Source organism: Oncorhynchus masou, chromosome 17 (genome assembly GCF_036934945.1).
Source record: "Oncorhynchus masou masou isolate Uvic2021 chromosome 17, UVic_Omas_1.1, whole genome shotgun sequence".
In the NCBI taxonomy this organism is placed as follows: Eukaryota; Metazoa; Chordata; class Actinopteri; order Salmoniformes; family Salmonidae; genus Oncorhynchus; species Oncorhynchus masou.
The window spans coordinates 37,869,734-37,887,293 of record NC_088228.1 but is presented as its reverse complement, the minus strand read 5'-3'; the positions used below and the strand labels follow the sequence as shown (position 1 = coordinate 37,887,293).

The window sequence follows — 17,560 nt, the reverse complement described above, 5'->3', positions numbered from 1 at the left end:
ATATGATCGTAATGATGGTTGCCAGGTGTGCATAAAGATGAATTGCCAGTACCGGTGGTTACTAGACCGGTGCCAGAGCGGGAGTAGACACAAAGACGTGTCACACATACAATACCAGTCAAAAGTTTGGCCACATCTATTCGTTCCAGAGTTTTTATTTAGTTTTACTATTTTCTACATGGTAGAATAATAGTGAAGACATCAAAACTATGAAATAACATACATAGAATCATGTAGTAACCAAAAAAAAGTGTTAAACAAATCAAAATATATTTTATATTTATCATGACACTAGGCGAGACCCAAATGCAGACAGGAGGCAGATGGTTGGAGATCTTTAATAAATCCAAAGGAAATAGGCAAGAGAATGGTTGTGGACAGGCAAAAGGTCATAAGCAGATCAGAATCCATGAGGTACAGAGTGGCAGAATGCTCAGGCAGGCAGTAAACAGAGTCCAGAACAGGCAAGGGTCAAAACCAGGAGGACTAGGAAAAGGAGAAAAGGCAAAGCAGGAAAAACCACTGGTAGGCTTGTGCATACAAGACGAACTGGCACAGAGAGACAGGAAACACAGGGTTAAATAGACTGGGGAAAACAAGCGACACCTGGAGGGGGTGGAGACATTAACGAGGACAGGTGAAACAGATCAGGGTGTGACAATATTTTAGAATCTTCAAAGTTGCCACTCTTTGCCTTGATGACATCTTTGCACACTCTAGGAATTCTCTCAACCAGCTTCATGAGGTAGTCACCTGGAATGCATTTCAATTAACAGGTGTGCCTTGTTAAAAGTTTATTTGTGGAATGTCTTTCCGTCTTAACTAATTTGAGCCAATCAGTTGTGTAGAGGTGTAGAAGTGTCTTCAAGAGCAGTCACAAAAACCATCAAGCGTGTGTGATTCAGGCCTTCATGGTCAAATTGCTGCAAAGAAACCACTACTAAAGGACAACAATAAGAAGAAAGCAATGGATATTAGACCGGTGGAAATCGGCCTTTTGGTCTGATGAGTCCAAATGTTTGATTTTTGGTTTTCTGAAATATTGAAGGTCACCAAGAACACAGTGGCCTCCAGCATAAATGGAAGTCTGGAACAACCAAGTCTCTTCCTACAGTTGGCCGTCAGGCCAAACTGAGCAATCGGGGGAGAAGGGCCTTGGTCGGGGAGGTGAACAAGAACTCGATGGTCACTGACAGAGCTCTAGAGTTCCTCTGTGGAGATTGGAGACATTTCCAGGAGGACAACCATCTCTGCAGCACTCCACCAATCAGGCCTTTATGGTAGTGTGACCAGACGGAAGCCACTTCTCAGTAAAAGGCACATGACAGCGCGCATAGAGTTTACCAAAAGTTACCTACAGACTATCAGACCACAAGAAAAAAAAAGAAGAAAAGTCTCTGGTCTGATGAAACCAAGATTGAACTCTTTGGCCTCAATGCCAAGCGTCATGTCTGGAGGAAACGTGGCACCACGCCTATGGTGAAATATGGGCATATATGAATCCTACTACAATGGCTTTGACGCTTGTCGTATGTGGCAGGGCTTGCAAACTATTACGGACTACAAAGAGAAACCCAGCTGTGAGCTGCCCAGTGACACGAGTCTACCAGACGAGCTAAATGCCTTTTATGTTTGAGGCAAGCAACGCTTAAGCATGCATGAGAGCACCAGATGTTCCAATGTGATGAAGACCTTTAAACAGGTCAACATTCGCAAGGCCAGACGGATTACAAGGATGTGTACTCAGAGCATGCGTAGACCAACTAGCAAGTGTCTTCACTGACATTATTAACCTCTCCCTGACAGAGTCTGTAATACCTACATTTTTCAAGCAGACCCCCATAATCCCTGTGCCCAAGAAAGCGAAGGTAACTTGCCTGAATGACTACTGCCTGTAGCACTCACGTCAGTAGCCATGAAGTGCTTTGAAAGGCTGGTCAGGGCTCACATCAACACCATCATCCCAGAAACCCTAGATCAACTCCAATTTGCATAACGTCTCAAGAGATCCACAGATGATGCATTCTCAATCACACTCCACACTGCCCTTTCACACCTGGACAAAAGGAACCTATGTAAGAATGCTGTTCGCCTATGTGAGAATGCTGTTCATTGACTACAGCTCAGCGTTCAACACCATAGTGCCCACAAAGCTCAGCACTAAGCTAAGGACCCTGGGACTAAACACCTCCCTCTGCAACTGGATCCTGGACTTCCTGACGGGCTGCCTCCAAGTGGTAAGGGTAGGCAACAACTCATCTGCCACACTGATCCTCAACACAGGGGCCCCTCAGGAGTGTGTGATTAGTCCCCTCCTGTACTCCCTGTTTACCCACAACTGCGTGGCCAAGCACGACTCCAACACCATCATTAAGTTTTCTGATGACACAACAGTGGTAGGCCTGATCACCGACAACGATGAGACAGTCTATAGGGATGGCAGTGTGGTGCCAGGACAACAAATGTGAGCAAGACGAAGGAGATGATTGTGGACTACAGGAAAAGGACGACCGATCACGCCTCCATTCACATTGACAGGGCTGTAATGGAGCGGGTCGAGAGTTAAGTTCCTTGGTGTTCACATCACCAACAAACTTAATGGTCCAAACACACCAAGACAGTCAAGAAGAGGCACGACAACACCTTTTCCCCATCAGGTGACTGAAAAGATTTGGCATGGACCCCCAGATCATCAAAAAGTTCTACAGCTGCACCATCAAGAGCATCCTGACCGGTTGCATTACCGCCTGGTATGGCAACTGCTCGGCATCTGACCATAAGGCGCTACAGAGGGTAGTGCATACGGCCCAGTACATCACTGGGGCCAAGCTTCCTTCCATCCAGCACCTATATACACAAGACAGTGTCAGAGGAAGGCCCAAGAAATTGTCAAAGACTCCAGTCACCCAAGTCATTGACTGTTCACTTTGCTACCGCACGGCAAGCGGTACCGGAGGGCCAAGTCTAGGTCCAAAAGACTCCTTAACAGATTCTACCCCCAAGCCATAAGACTACTGAACAATTAATCAAATAAACTATTTACATTGACACCCCCACTTTAGTTTATTTAGTAAATATTTTCGTAACTTGATTTCTTGAATTGCATTGTTGGTTAAGGGCTTGTAAGTAAGCATGTCATGGTAAGGTACACCTGTTGTATTCGGCACGTGACAAATAAAAGATATTTAGATTTTATATATGGGCAAATACACTACATGACCAAAATATATGGACACCTGTTCATCAAACATCTCATTCCAAAATTGTGTTCATTAATATGGAGTTTGTCCCCCCTTTGCTGCTGTAACAGCCCACTATGCTGTTTTTACACACTATGCGCTTCAGCACTCCACGGTCCCGTTCTGTGAGCTTGTGTTGCTTACCACTTCGCAGCTGAGACATTGTTGCTCCTTGACGTTTCAATCAGCACTTACAGTTGACCGGGGCAGCTCTACCAGCACAGAAAAATGAAAAACTGACTTGTAGGTAAGGTGGCATACCATTACGGTGCCACGTTGAAAGTCACTGAGCTTGTCAGTAAAGCCATTCTACTGCCAATTTTTGTCTATGGAGATTGCATGGCTGTGTGCTCGATTTTATTCACCTGTCAGCAACGGGTGTGGCTGAAATGGCCAAATCCACTCATTTGAAGGCGTGTCCACATATTTTGTATATATAGTGTATGTTTCCACCACATATGCCCATATAAAACATAAGTAATATAAATATATTGCAATATATTACTTTTCTTAAAGTACGATGGCCGTGTGGTCGAATCCCCCTAGGGCAACATTTTTATTTGATCACAAAACGCTCCACTGTTGGTCGTTGAGTCAAATAATGCTTATGTTGTACATGTAAATTTTGTTTACACGTCTATGTAGTCTGCACTCAATGGTGTCTGAAAACACTTTCGAAAAACTATATATTTATATAACCTTACAAACATGGCGATTGCAGTGCTCATACGTGTGTTTCAGAAGAGTTATTTTGCTGACCAGTCCTTTACAAGCGCTTTCATCCAATCCCAGTCCTGCTTTGCATAGAATACCACACCCTCTCTATCGTCACTCAGGAGATGGTGGGGCCTGTGTGAGTTTCTGGTCCTCGTCTTGGCAGGACAGGGGAAACGCTCGGATTTTCAGAACTAAAGCAACAACTGACCGAGAGGGGTACAGTAAGGAAACGGGTTCAACCAATTGCTGATTCACTTCTAAAGGTGTATCATTATCAAGTATCCGTTTGGGTCTTAACTTGAGACAAAACAAAGTTCTAGAATTGCTTCGCGTCATTGTATCCGAAACGAGAACCCGTTTGAGGTTCGACAGATCGATAAAGCGACGGAGTCAGACAGACTATTGTTTCCCTGTGTTTTCTGTCCAACTTCAGCCATTGACAGGGTTAACAAAAAAAAGACGGATATAAAATATTAAATAAAAACTTTATCCAACGCCAGAGAATAAATGGGCTAAAACATGATTTCCGGTAAGTTTGTTTCTTTGTTATTACTGAAGCGTGTCCGAGTGAGTGCGCCTGTGCAGTCTGACCATTTGAGCTAATACGCCACAAAGGATCAAAATATCTGTTCCAATTTGTGAGCTTGTTCCGCATTGTAAACTGTCTTGATGTTACATTTGTAACAATGTTAAAATTACGAGAGCTGTTTGGGCTACTATTCGCAAAGCGCCGGATATCTTTCTCTGTCGGCCACATTTGTACCTAGCAAGGGCTACTAGTTTCCTCGCTCAGTGGTTGACCCACATCTTTTTGGGGGAATACAAATAATAATAATTTCCGACAACTAATGAGTTGCAACAGAACGCAGCATGATACATTAATTTCGCTAATCACTTGGGTGATTTGGTTCTGAGTTCGGAGATTATATAGCCCAGCCCCTGACCGTCAGGCTCGTACATTGGATCAGGGCCAGCGCCCGAATGAACCAATTGGACTGCCATTTGAATTCTATAGGCGGGACCGTTTTTATCAATGGGTGTTCTAGTAAATGGGTGTCACAAAGAATTAAGCAGCTCCCGAGTTTCAAATTTGGCCAAGCTTACAATTTATCCTACATTTCTACCAATCTGCGTGTCAATTTAGTATTTGTAAATGCAAATAAAAGATGGACAAGTTTTAATTTCAATAATTTTCACGTGGTTAATAATAATCTGAATGAATTAAAATGATACAAATCAAAACGTTTAAATTCAACTAATGCAAGAGCACCAGCCTTTGCCATATGGACACATTGATTGCCTACACCGTGATCAATTGGCGGCTAAAGAAATTAGCGCATGGAACTCCGAGAGAGGTCGACTGCGGCATTGGCCTATGGGCTATCACTCCCATCGTCAACTAAATCAGATGCATAAACTTAAAGCCAATAATTAGAAACAGTAGAAAATATCCAGATTCATGCAGGTTCTTTTAATCCCATTCATCTCTTTTACGTCTGTCTTTGAGCTATCTCTAGTGAAGTGCAATATTGTATGAACTCAGCCGTTTGGTATGCTCAAGCTCGCACGCTCTACGTTATCAGGACAGAGGATCCACACACATGCTCACATGAAGCGCTCCAAACAAAAGACAATGACAACATTTACAAAACTCGTAAATGATGGTTATGAAATGAACCAAAAGTTGTTTCTCACAAGTATAACAGGTTGTGAACTCTGCAAACAACGTTTCCACTCTGAAAAGTGAACGGTAAATGACTGTAATACATGCATTAACAGAAATTAATGTAACCAAATGACTGGGATTAATGGTACATTTACTAGGCCTACTGGTTAAATATGTAAAAGGGAATTGATAAAAAATATATAATTAAAGGGCAAACAATTCACACAATGAAACAATGAATGTGCAGGAATTGGCAGGAGACAATGGAGCACGTTCTGGAAAGCTGAGTGCATGCATTCTGGAGAGCGATTCCCATATCTTTGCCACACAACCCTTCCGTTCTAGTCCTATGCACTTGTGATTTAAAATTGTATTTAACCTTTATTTAACTAGGCAAGTCCAGTTAAGAACAAATTCTTATTTACAATGATGGCTTACCCTGGCCCAACCCGGGCGACGCTGGGCCAATTGTACGCTGCCCTATGGGACTCCCAATCACGGCCGGTTGTGATACAGCCTAGAATCGAACCAGGGTCTGTAGTGACACGTGATTTGTCACGTGCTGAATACAACCGGTGTAGACCTTACAGTGAAATGCTTACTTACAAGCCCTTAACCAACAATGCAGTTTAAAAAAAACAAGTGCTAAGTAAATAAAAAAGTAACTAACAAATAATTAAAGAGCAGCAGTAAAATGACAATAGAGGCTATATACAGGGGGTACCGGTACAGAGTCAATGTGTGGCGGCACCGGTTAGTCAAGGTAATTGAGGTACAATGTACATGTAGGTAGAGTTAAAGTGACTATGCATAGATGATAACCAGAGTAGCAGCTGTGTAAAAGGGGGGGGGGGGGGCAATGGAAATAGCCTGGTTAGCAATTTAATTAGCTGTTCAGGAGTCTTATGGCTTGGGGGTGGAAGCTGTTAATTATTTTGAACCGAGACTTGGTGCTCCAGTACCGCTTGCCATGCGATAGCAGAGAGAACAGTCTATGACTAGGGTGGCTGGACTCTTTGATCATTTTTAGGGCTTTCCTCTGACACCGCCTGGTATAGAGGTCTTGGATGGCAGGAAGCTTGGCCCTGTGATGTACTGGGCCGTACATCTACCCTTTGTAGTGCCTTGCAGATGGCCAAGCATTTGCCATACCAGGCATTGATACAACCAGCCATGATTCCCTCGATGGTGCAGCGGTAGAACTTTTTGAGGATCTGAGGACCCTTGCCAAATCTTTTCAGTCTCCTGAGGGGGAATAGGTTTGTCTTGCCCTCTTCACGACTGTCTTGGTGTGTGGACCATGATAGTTTGTTGGTGATGTGAACACCAAGGAACTTGAAGGTCTCAACCTGCTTCACTGCAGCCCAGATGAGAATGGGGGGTGTGCTCGGTACTCCTTTTCTTGTAGTCCACAATCATCTCCTTTGTCTTGAACACATTGAGGGAGAGGTTGTTGTCCTGGCATCACCCTATATGCTGTCTCATCGTTGTTAGTGATCAGGCCTACCACTGTTGTCATAGGCAAACTTAATGATGGTGTTGGAGTCGTGCTTGGTCATGCAGTCATGAGTGAACAGGGAGTACAGGAGGGGACTGAGCATGCACCCCTGAAGGGGCCCTGTGTTGAGGATCAGAGTGGTGGATGTGTTTGTGTTACTTGCCTCAACGCGAGCATAGAAGTAATTTAGCTCATCTGGTAGGCTTGTGTCACTGGGCAGCCCATGGCTGTGCTTCCCTTTGTAGTCTGTAATAGTTTGCAAGCCCTGCCACATCCAACGAGTGTCGGAACTGGTGTAGTATGATTCAATCTTAGTCCTGTATTGACACTTTGCCTGTTTGATGGTTCGTCGGAGGGCAGAGCGGGATTTCTTATAAGCTTCCGGGTTAGTCCCGCTCCTTGAAAGCGGCAGCTCTTCCCTTTAGCTCAGTGCGGATGTTGCCTGTAATCAATGGCTTCTGGTTGGGGTATGCATGTACAGTCACTGTGGGGATGATGTCATCAATGCACTTATTGATGAAGCCAGTGACTGGTGTACTCATCAATGCCACCTGAAGAATCACGGAACATATTCCAGTTGGTGCAAGCAAAACAGTCCTGTAGCTTAGCGAATGACGGGGATGAGGGCCTTGTCGGGTGTCTGGAGTAAATCCTTTGTGTCCGAGTCATTAAAGAAAATGAAAAATCTTATCCAGTATGGGGTGAATAATCGCTGTCCTGATTTCTGGAAGCTCTTTTCTCGTCATAAGAGACGGTGGCAGAAACATTATGTACAAAATAAGTTACAAATTATGATCAGGGGAAAAAAACACGTACATTTGGTTAGGGGACCATAAAACGGCAGCCATCTCCAGCGCCATTTGGATAGGCAAGGAGGTACGGTTGCCCGCCTATAACGCCGGCCCAGAATTAAACCGCATGCATATCTTAGTCAACTTGATCTAATTTCTCAAATACTTTGCTAATTTCGTTTTGGGTTAGTTTCGGCTTATTATGTTATTGTAATCATCATGTAAACTCCAAGCTGGAAGGCTGCAGGGTTTGCATATTTTGTCCCAGTTATGCCCTTATTCATTCATCGTATACAGTCGTGGCCAAAAGTTTGAGAATGACACAAATATTAATTTCCACAAATGTTGCTGCCTCAGTGTCTTTAGATGTTTTTGTCAGATGTTACTATGGAATACTGAAGTATAATTACAAGCATTTCATAAGTGTCAAAGGCTTTTATCAACAATTACATGAAGTTCATGCAAAGAGTCAATATTTGCAGTGTTGACCCTTCTTTTTCAAGACCTCTGCAATCTGGCCTGGCATGCTGTCAATTAACTTCTGGGCCACATCCTGACTGATGGCAGCCCATTCTTGTTTGGAGTTTGTCAGAATTTGTGTTTTTTTGTTTGTCAATCTACCTCTTGAGGATTGACCACAAGTCCTCAATGGGATTAAGGTCTGGGGAGTTTCCTGGGCTTGGACCCAAAATATCAATGTTTTGTTCCCCGAGCCACTTAGTTATCACTTTTGCCTTATGGCAAGGTGCTCCATCATGCTGGAAAAGGAATTGTTCATCACCAAACTGTTCCTTGATGGTTGGCAGAAGTTGCTCTCGAAGGATGTGTTGGTACCATTCTTTATTCATTGCTGTGTTCTTAGGCAGAATTGTGAGTGAGCCCACTCCCTTGGCTGAGAAGCAACCCCACACATGAATGGTCTCAGGATGCTTTACTGTTGGCATGACATAGGACTGATGGTAGCGCTCACCTTGTCTTCTCCGGACAAGCTTTTTTTCCGGAAGCCCCAAACAATCCGAAAGGGGATTCAGAAAGAAAATTACTTTACCCCAGTCCTCAGCACTCCAAACCCTGTACTTTTAGCAGAATATCAGTTTGTCCCTGATGTTTTTCCTGGAGAGAAGTGGCTTCTTTGCTGCCCTTGACACCAGGCCATCCTCCAAATGTATTCGCCTCAATTCAGCTAATGAAGGTTCGGTATTGGCGATCGAAGTTGAATTAGATGTTAGTTAATTTTTGTCATTTAGCAGATGCTTTTATCCAGAGTGACCTACAAGAGCAATTAGGGTGAAGTGCATTGCTCAAGGGCACATTGGCAGACTTTTCACCTCGTTGCCTCTGGGGTTCGAACCAGCGACCTGTCTGTTACTAGCCCAATGCTCTTAATCGCTAGGCTACCTGCCGTTAGTGCCAGGCTAGGACATTCAGACTGAAGCCCCTCCAGGACCACGGGGCAAAAAAGGACCGTATGGGATATTGGATTTAATCCGAACTTTATAAATATATTTGTCAGGGGGAAATGTCCACATGATACGCATGCTGTACACACTACAGTACAATAAAATGTTTACTTCCAGGTTCCCTCTCAATAATGCTACAACAAAAGGAATATAAGAAATATAAATTATGCACTTGTTGCGTTCCATAGTTTTCTCTGTGAATTGACAGTTAACTTAATTTATGCTTTTGGTCAGATCAGGGCAGATCAGTTGTACATAAATTCTCCCTAATAGCCAATCTCGAGTTTGCCTTTTATATGAAGACAACTGTCCTCTGCCATAGCTGTTTTATTGCTGTTTTTCAAAAAGAGATTATATTATAAAACATCTTACTCTATGAATGACAATTTTTATATATTTTCTCATGTATGAATCGCCTACACATTGAAAATGTCAAATGTTCAATCTATTTTCTCTTTCCATAGGTGTTTCTGTTGTGACTCACTGCCTCTGGTGGGGGGTCACACTTCAATGTCAGAGGACTGAGAACTTGTGAAAAGAGGACGGAGCGCTTTGAAAAGTTGATGCAATTATACTTAGCTGTGGATATATTGTCTCACATTCCTACAGCCAAAAGGACCAAGTCCACGGACAACCGGTAAAGTACGTTAAAATATATTTTTTTCCAACATTCTTGCTTGTAGAGGTTGTGAGAGCACACTTTTCTGATTCAAATGCTAATTTCAGTCCGACAGGCAAGCGATCTACCTGTTGGAGACCCCTGGACTAGACATTGGCAAACTCCTGTGCTATTTCTCATATTTTTTTGTTAGTGAGATAATCAATTTGAGCACAATGTATTTTACATCTTTGTCTTATCTCTACTAGACTGGAGTGACGTGCGGTGACACCACCGATGGCAACACACATTGACCATAACAGAAGAATAGGCCTGGAGGTGAATATGGAGACATTCCAGAGTGACGTCACAAAGACGGCGTGTGAAGGAAAGCATGCCGCCCCGCGTTCCTCCAAAACTCCACACCGCCAGATAACCAATGGAAAGAGCCATCTATCCTTTGACCACGATGCAACAGACAGTGATGGAGGCAAGGTTAGAGATGGCGGTGTTAGTTTCAGCACCAACCACAACTCTGTGGTGTGCCTGCCTTTGGTCTCTGAGGGCCCGAAGCTAGTATGGACACAGTCAAATCAGACACGTGAGCTTGACACCATCCAAGAGCTGATCCAGGCATTCAATGTGTTCCCATACCCAACATCTCGTGAGGTGAATGCCTTGGCACGGCTCTGTGCCCTGCCTCTGGACAAAGTCAAGGTCTGGTTCATGGTGCAGAGAATCAAATACGGCATCAGCTGGGCCTCAGAGGAGATTGAGGAGACGCGTGGCAAGCTGGCCGGACCTGAGTGGACTAACGACTATGCAAATGAGAAAGAGGAGATAAAGATGAGGACGGGGTGTGGGGAGATGTCTGTGGAAGCAGAGGACACAGGCCAAATGAATAATGGTCTTAACTCTTCCCTCCTCCACCCAAGAAAACGTGCCAGACATGAGACTCCAGAACACTGCAAACCAGCCTCCACCATCCGACATTTCAGTTCTTCTCTCCCACCCCCTCAGGATTCATACTACTACCGCCCTCCTATAGACATGCCAGCAACTACCGCGACAGAGGCTTCCCTGAACCTCTCTGAGACCTCACTTGGCTCTCCACGGCAACAACAACGCGGACGCTACAAAAAGACCAAAGCTCAGCTTGCAGTCCTTCGCAGCAGCTTCCTGCGTGAAAACTGGCCTGCAGAGACAGAGCTCCGATGTCTGCAGAATGAAACGGGCCTGAGCCGCAATGACATCCGCAAATGGTTCAGCGACAGCCGGTACCAGCTTAGAAATGGGCGCGGACTGCTTAGAACATCCATGGTCTACCCTCAGCTCATCATAGGAGAAGCAAAGGACGAGTCTCAGCAACTTCAGTCTTTTCCACGCGTAGCTCACAGGCCTCGGGATCAAGAAAATGATATTGAAGTGCAGAGAGGGGCTCAATGGAAGGGAGCCCGCAGCAATGGGGTGAAAGATTCACATTTCTTCCAGAACTTCCTGTCAAACAGCCTGGAGACCTTTGGGGAAGGAGTAGAGGTGGAGGAGGACGAGGTTGCAGAGGAAGCCTCTGTTCACACTGAGACTGTTAAGGAAGAGGAGGTGAAAAAGGAAGAAAAGCCCCTACAGTTGATTAGGGGCAACAAAGACCCAGAGATTAAACAAACACCATCAGCCGTTACCATCTGCGCTTCGTCCTCCCCCTCTCATTCTACCACCCCTCCCCTTTCGACTATTGTCCCCACTATTAAGCATAGTTCCACTAGCACCAGCACCCTGCAGAAGTCTGCTCGCTCAGCCAAAGCCTCACTCACAGCCCTGTCTCTCTCCAGTCCTCCCACATCCTGGTCTACTCTTACACCTGCTGGCCGACTACGGAAGACCAAGGAACAACTGGACATACTAAAGGAGCACTTCCTGCACTGCCAGTGGCCTAAGAGTGAGGACTACACCCAGCTGGTAGAACTCACAGGCTTGCCCCGTGCAGACATCATCCAGTGGTTTGGGGATACGCGCTACGCTGTTAAAAATGGGCAGCTACGCTGGGTGCAGGGGGTCCGTGAGCAATTTCTGTCTGAACTAGCCACACAGCAAAATGGCAGTGGAGTCACCGTAGGAAACGGTTCCAGTGGGACCCCTCGGGTTATGGGTAGCCGCAAACGTAAGTCTCAAGCGAATGGCGCCACAGCAACATCCACTGCCGATTTCCCGGACATCAAGCCGCTGGGGGTTTACCATCGCTTGACTGGGGTTCTTCATGAGAAAGACCTTGATGCCCTTTGCAAAAAGTCACGAATGAGCTACCAGCAGGTGCGAGACTGGTTTGCATCTCAGGAGAGCAAGGAAATTGACCCAGAAACCAATGTTACTGATTGAGATGAGGAACTTGTGGGCGGATAAGGGTTGGAAATCAGCACTCTCTCTTTTTACAGAGGACAAGACTGATCATCTCTTACGCAGAACGATGACGCTCCTTAGTTACAAAAGCGTTTCATATTGAATTGACTTTGCTCTAATGTGAGCAGGTGTGACTCTTAAATGCGTACGGTCTTTGTAGTATAAGCACAGATCTGGTGACTGTGCTGAATTATTGCTGAATTCAGTGTTTTTTCTCATAAGCTTGGTCTTGAAGTCCTGCTTGTGCTGCCTGCCTACTATAGATAGGACAGTACCTAGTGCACTGGTTCAATTCCCCCACCCCCTTATTTTGTTTGTGTGTTATGATATAATTTGTAGTCCAGTATTGTAGCAAAATATAATTAACTGGATATAAAGTATGTATTGGTTGGAGCTCCTTAGGTAGTGTGGTTCTCCATTTTTTTCAGAAGTGAAACTACACTGTGGAAACCTCAATAGAACAATTTATGAGCCTTAGGGTAAAGACACTGACTAATCACTGAAAGTATTTTCATTCCTTTACAACCTACAATTCCTCTTCACTAGATTAACAAACTGGACATTAACACTTTATCCTTCTAAATAGACACGTTGCACTTGAACTTTTTTAACCCTGACATTTTAGCTGCCATAATGTTAATTAAATATATTCATTTTTATAAATGTTTGAATTCCTATTCAAATTGTTATGCAGTTTGCACTGACCTACAGATGTTTTAAAGTGAAGTTCAATGTCCATGCAGACCATATGTTTAAAACATTTTGAGCAACTGAATTGCACTCTTTGGTCCTGTAAAATCCTGTGTTTTTGGCCTCTGCTCACCTCTCAAAATGAATTATGTTCTGAAGGGCTGCAATGTAGGCTTATTTTATCGTTGTGTGTGCAGTTTATTTCCCCTTGTTCATACCCCAGATTGGTGGGAGTAGAGTATTCTGCCTATATCGAGCATTCGTGTGAGTAGAATGATTAGGGGCACAGAAGTCACTGGAATTGTGTAATCCAACCAAATTCAAAGTTCAGGCATAGAAGTAATAGATTGGCTTTGTCCACTATAATCCAAAGCAATAACTAGTGTTTTGTGCAGGCCATTTCCTATGCCTCAGAGATTAAAAAGCATGCAAATGTGTCATTCAAACAGGTGTACTGGAAAGTATTTAATCAACATTTTCTAGTGTAGAAGTTTGTTCTGTTAGCTATGAGAAGATGACACGTGGAAGTACAAGAATACTGAAGGAGAAATGTTAATGTCCTATTACACTTGTCACATTGCAGCCTTCAGTTGTAAACAGTTTTTTACATTTGTACTTCACTGGATAGATGGCACTCATTTTCATAAATTAATCTTTGTTACGTTTCAAATGTGCCCTACTGCGTCACTAGAAACAAGTAAAAAACATATTTGCAAATGTGTGAATGTTTTCTTGAACTGGTTCGATGGAGGCCTTTCATTCCCTGAACTTTCCGAGATGGGGGGTCAGCTTTTCATCACAGATGCTGCAGAAAGAGGTAAGAACTATGCCAAAATACTTAGTTGCCTTTTGGCTTAATGTTATGTTAGGTCACATACGGGGCGGCAGGGTAGCCTAGTGGTTAGAGTGTTGGACTAGTAACCGGAAAGTTGCAAGTTCAAATCCCCAAGCTGACAAGGTACAAATCTGTCGTTTTGCCCCTGAACAGGCAGTTAACCCACTGTTCCTAGGCCGTCATTGAAAATAAGAATTTGTTCTTAACTGACTTGCCTAGTTAAATAAAGGTTAAAAAAAAAGAAAATACTGAAATCAATCAGAATTTATCAATTGGATTTCAGTTTTGTCATTGACGAAATGTAATTTGAATTCCAATGGGGTTTACTTGCCATTTCTGAGAGGATTTGCAGAGTGTAGTGATAACCCAGTCAAGAAATGGAATTGGATGTTAGTCAGATTCTCAGACCTGAGAATGGAGGAGAGAGGTCTGCTTAGTCTTAACTACTACAACTTTCAATGATGCACCGTGGAAATCAACTGATATTAATTCATTCTTACCGGATGGGAGTGTTAATAATGGTGGGTGTCCCTATGAGGAGAGAGAAAAACGATTAACATTTCAGTCCCACATTTGACAGTTTGATGTTCCAAGTGATTAACAGAAAAATAAAGTATTGTTCCTTGAACGGATAACCATGGCATGCTAAGACAATTTTGTGCCAATATTTTACCGTCTGTATGTGGACTTTAAAAAAATATTGTTACCAATCATGAGAAACGGCAGTAGAATGAATAGACACTGAACAAAAATATAAACGCAACATGTAAAGCGTTGATCCCATGTTTCATGAGCTGAAATAAAAGATCCCAGTAATTTTCCATATGCACAAAAATCTTATTTCTCAAATTTTGTGCACAAATTTGTTTACATCCCTGTTAGTGAGCGTTTCTCCTTTGGCAAGATCATCCATCCACCTGACCGGTGTGGCATATCAAGAAGCTGATTAAACCGGATTATTACACAGCTGCACCAAGGAAACTAAAATGTGAAGTTTTGTCAGACAACACAATGTCGCAGATGTCTCAAGTTGAGGGAGCTTGCAATTGACATGCTGACAGCAGGAATGTCCACCAGAGCTGTTGGCAGACACTTGTATTTCTTTACCATAAGCCACCTCCAATGTAGATGACATTTTTTTAGTAGGACAGCCAACCGGTCTCACAACTGCAGACCATGTGTAATGGCGTTGTGTGGGTGAGCAGTTTGCTGATGTCAACATTGTGAACAGTTCCCCATGGTGGTGTAAGCTACGGATCAGAATTGCATTTTACCGATTGGCAATTTGAATGCACAAAAATACAGTGAAGAGAGGCAAGTTTATTTTTAAAGTTAACTAACCAACAGATGCATATCTGTATACCCAGTCATGTGAAATCCATAGATGAAGGCCTAATGAATTTATTTCAATTGACTGATTCCCTCATAAGAAACTGTAACTCAATAAAACCTTCGAAATTAAATTTTGTTCAGTGGTACAGCTTGGTAATTTTTGTACGGTTAGAAATGATACAATTTGAATGTGTCAATGTGTGAAAATATTGGTTGTGGAAGATTCTTTCCCTCCCCTGATCCCAACCCCTCCTAGCTGTCACTTTGTTGACTGTTGAATTATTTCTGTGACGTCTTTAAAAAAGTTTGGCATGAAAATCTGGCCAAAATGTATTTTTTTTAATGAGATCAAGTAATCTGGTGTGTACCACTCGTGCAGAGAGTTACCACCCTCGTGCAGAGAGTTCAGGCTGGAGATTGATGTGGCAGAACCAGGAGTCTGGGAGCAGGCAGGATTGAGACCATAAGCAAAGGCACTACTGGAGGAAAGAGTTAGTCAGATGCAGAAGAATGTCAAGACAGAGGACAGGGGATCCCACTTCAGCAAAGAAGGAATGCAAATTCAATGCAAGTGTGAGTAGAGTTTCTGTCTCTGAACCTCTCCTGGGATTCAGCAGAGCCTGGGTGTGTCAAACAGTTATTGATGGGTGAAAACATCTCTGACTTGAATAGATTGTTTGACAGACTGTTTTGTTAGTACGCGTACAGATGTAGGTTCTTAATTTTTGCCAGTTTGCTACAGCATGAAGATAATCATGCAATAACAGGACATGGATATGGATTATGATTAGTCAAATTTGAAAGTGGAAATGACAAACATCAGAAGCCTTTTCAAACCTCAATTACACTACAAGTTTTACATTTCCTGAATTGAAGAAATCCTGCAACAGGGTGATCAAATGAAGATCTGACATCTGTACATGCCTGTCTGCCACCATATATCTTCTATCTAATAGGATGTGAGCGAGGGGTGGCTGTAAGAGTAAGGATAGATACAGAAAGTGACACACCATTGCTCATCATCTGAGGTTTAAAATGGATTTCCCCATGGGGATTCATTGAAATAATATCATCATGTTAAGATCTCTAAGATGCATCTAACCACAACCCGTAAGTGTTCCCGATAACCTGGGGAGATGACAGCCACTGGTAGACATACTTTTTACACTGCTGGGGAAACAGATCCCAGTTGTCAGTAAACGCTTTGAGCTCATGAGATATATTGAAAATCAATATGTGATACATAGTAGAGACCCCCCCCCCCCCCAAAAAAAGTATAATATATAAAGTCAGAAGTTTACATGCACTTAGTTTGGAGTCATTAAAACTTGTTTTCCAACCTCTCCACACATTTCTTGTTAACAAACTATAGTTTTGGCAAGTCAGTTAAGACATCTACTTTGTGCATGACACAAGTAATTTTTCAAACAATTGTTACAGGGAGATTATTTCACTTATAATTCACTGTATCACAATTCCAGTGGGTCAGAAGATTACATACAATAATTTGACTGTGCCTTTAAACAGCTTGGGAAATTCCAGAAAATTATGTAATGGCTTTAGAAGCTTCCGAAAGGCGAATTAACATAATTTGAGTCAATTGGAGGTATTTCAAGGCCTACCTTCAATGCCTCTTTGCTTGACATCATAGGAAAATCAAAAGAAATCAGCAATGACCTCAGAAAAACAATTGTAGACCTCCACCCTTCTGGTTCATCCTTGGGAGCAATTTCCAAACACCCAAAGGTATCACGTTCATCTGTACAAACAATGGTACGCAAGTATAAACACCATGGGACCACACAGCCGTCATACTGCTCAGGAAGGAGAGGCGTTCTGTCTCCTAGAGATTAACGTACGTTTGTGCGAAAAGTGCAAATCAATCCCAGAACAGCAAAGGACGTTGTGAAGATGCTGGAGGAAACAGGTACAAAAGTATCTGTATCCACAGTAAAACGAGTCCGATATTGACATAACCTGAAAGGCCGCTCAGTAAGGAAGAAGCCACTGCTCCAAAACTGCCATAAAAAAAGTCAGACTACGGTTTGCAACTGCACATGACAAAGATTGTACTTTTTGGAGAAATGTCCTCCGGTCTGATGAAACAAAAATAGAACTGTTTGGACATAATGACCATCGTTATGTTTGGAGGAAAAAGGGGGATGCTTGCAAGCCGAAGAACACCATCCCAACAGTGAAGCAAAGGGGTGGCAGCATCATGTTGTGGTGGTGCTTTGCTGCAGGAGGGACTGATGCAATTCATAAAATAGATGGAATCATGAGGGAAGAGGGAAATGTGGATATATTGAAGCAACATCTCAAGACATCAGTCAGGAAGTT

General features: G+C 43.2%; 1 protein-coding gene across 2 annotated transcripts; it reads left to right on the top strand.

Moving 5' to 3' along the window:
* The first annotated feature begins 4,064 nt into the window (after window positions 1–4,064).
* LOC135558984 (zinc fingers and homeoboxes protein 1-like) lies at window positions 4,065–13,770 on the top strand. 2 transcript variants are annotated; one of them, XM_064993261.1, is made up of 3 exons: window positions 4,065–4,485; window positions 9,836–10,008; window positions 10,239–13,770. In XM_064993261.1, exon 3 carries the CDS (start codon window positions 10,267–10,269, stop codon window positions 12,340–12,342), a length of 2,076 nt encoding a protein of 691 aa, XP_064849333.1. In that variant the 5' UTR covers window positions 4,065–4,485; window positions 9,836–10,008; window positions 10,239–10,266; the 3' UTR covers window positions 12,343–13,770. The 2 variants fall into 2 exon arrangements, with proteins under 2 accessions (XP_064849333.1, XP_064849332.1); XM_064993260.1 differs by having other exon boundaries at window positions 9,836–10,013.
* Window positions 13,771–17,560: the final 3,790 nt, after the last annotated feature.

Excerpts from the sequence above, each read along its gene's own strand:
- LOC135558984 (XM_064993261.1), top strand. The coding sequence starts at position 10,267 with ATGGCAACACACATTGACCATAACAGAAGAATAGGCCTGGAGGTGAAT.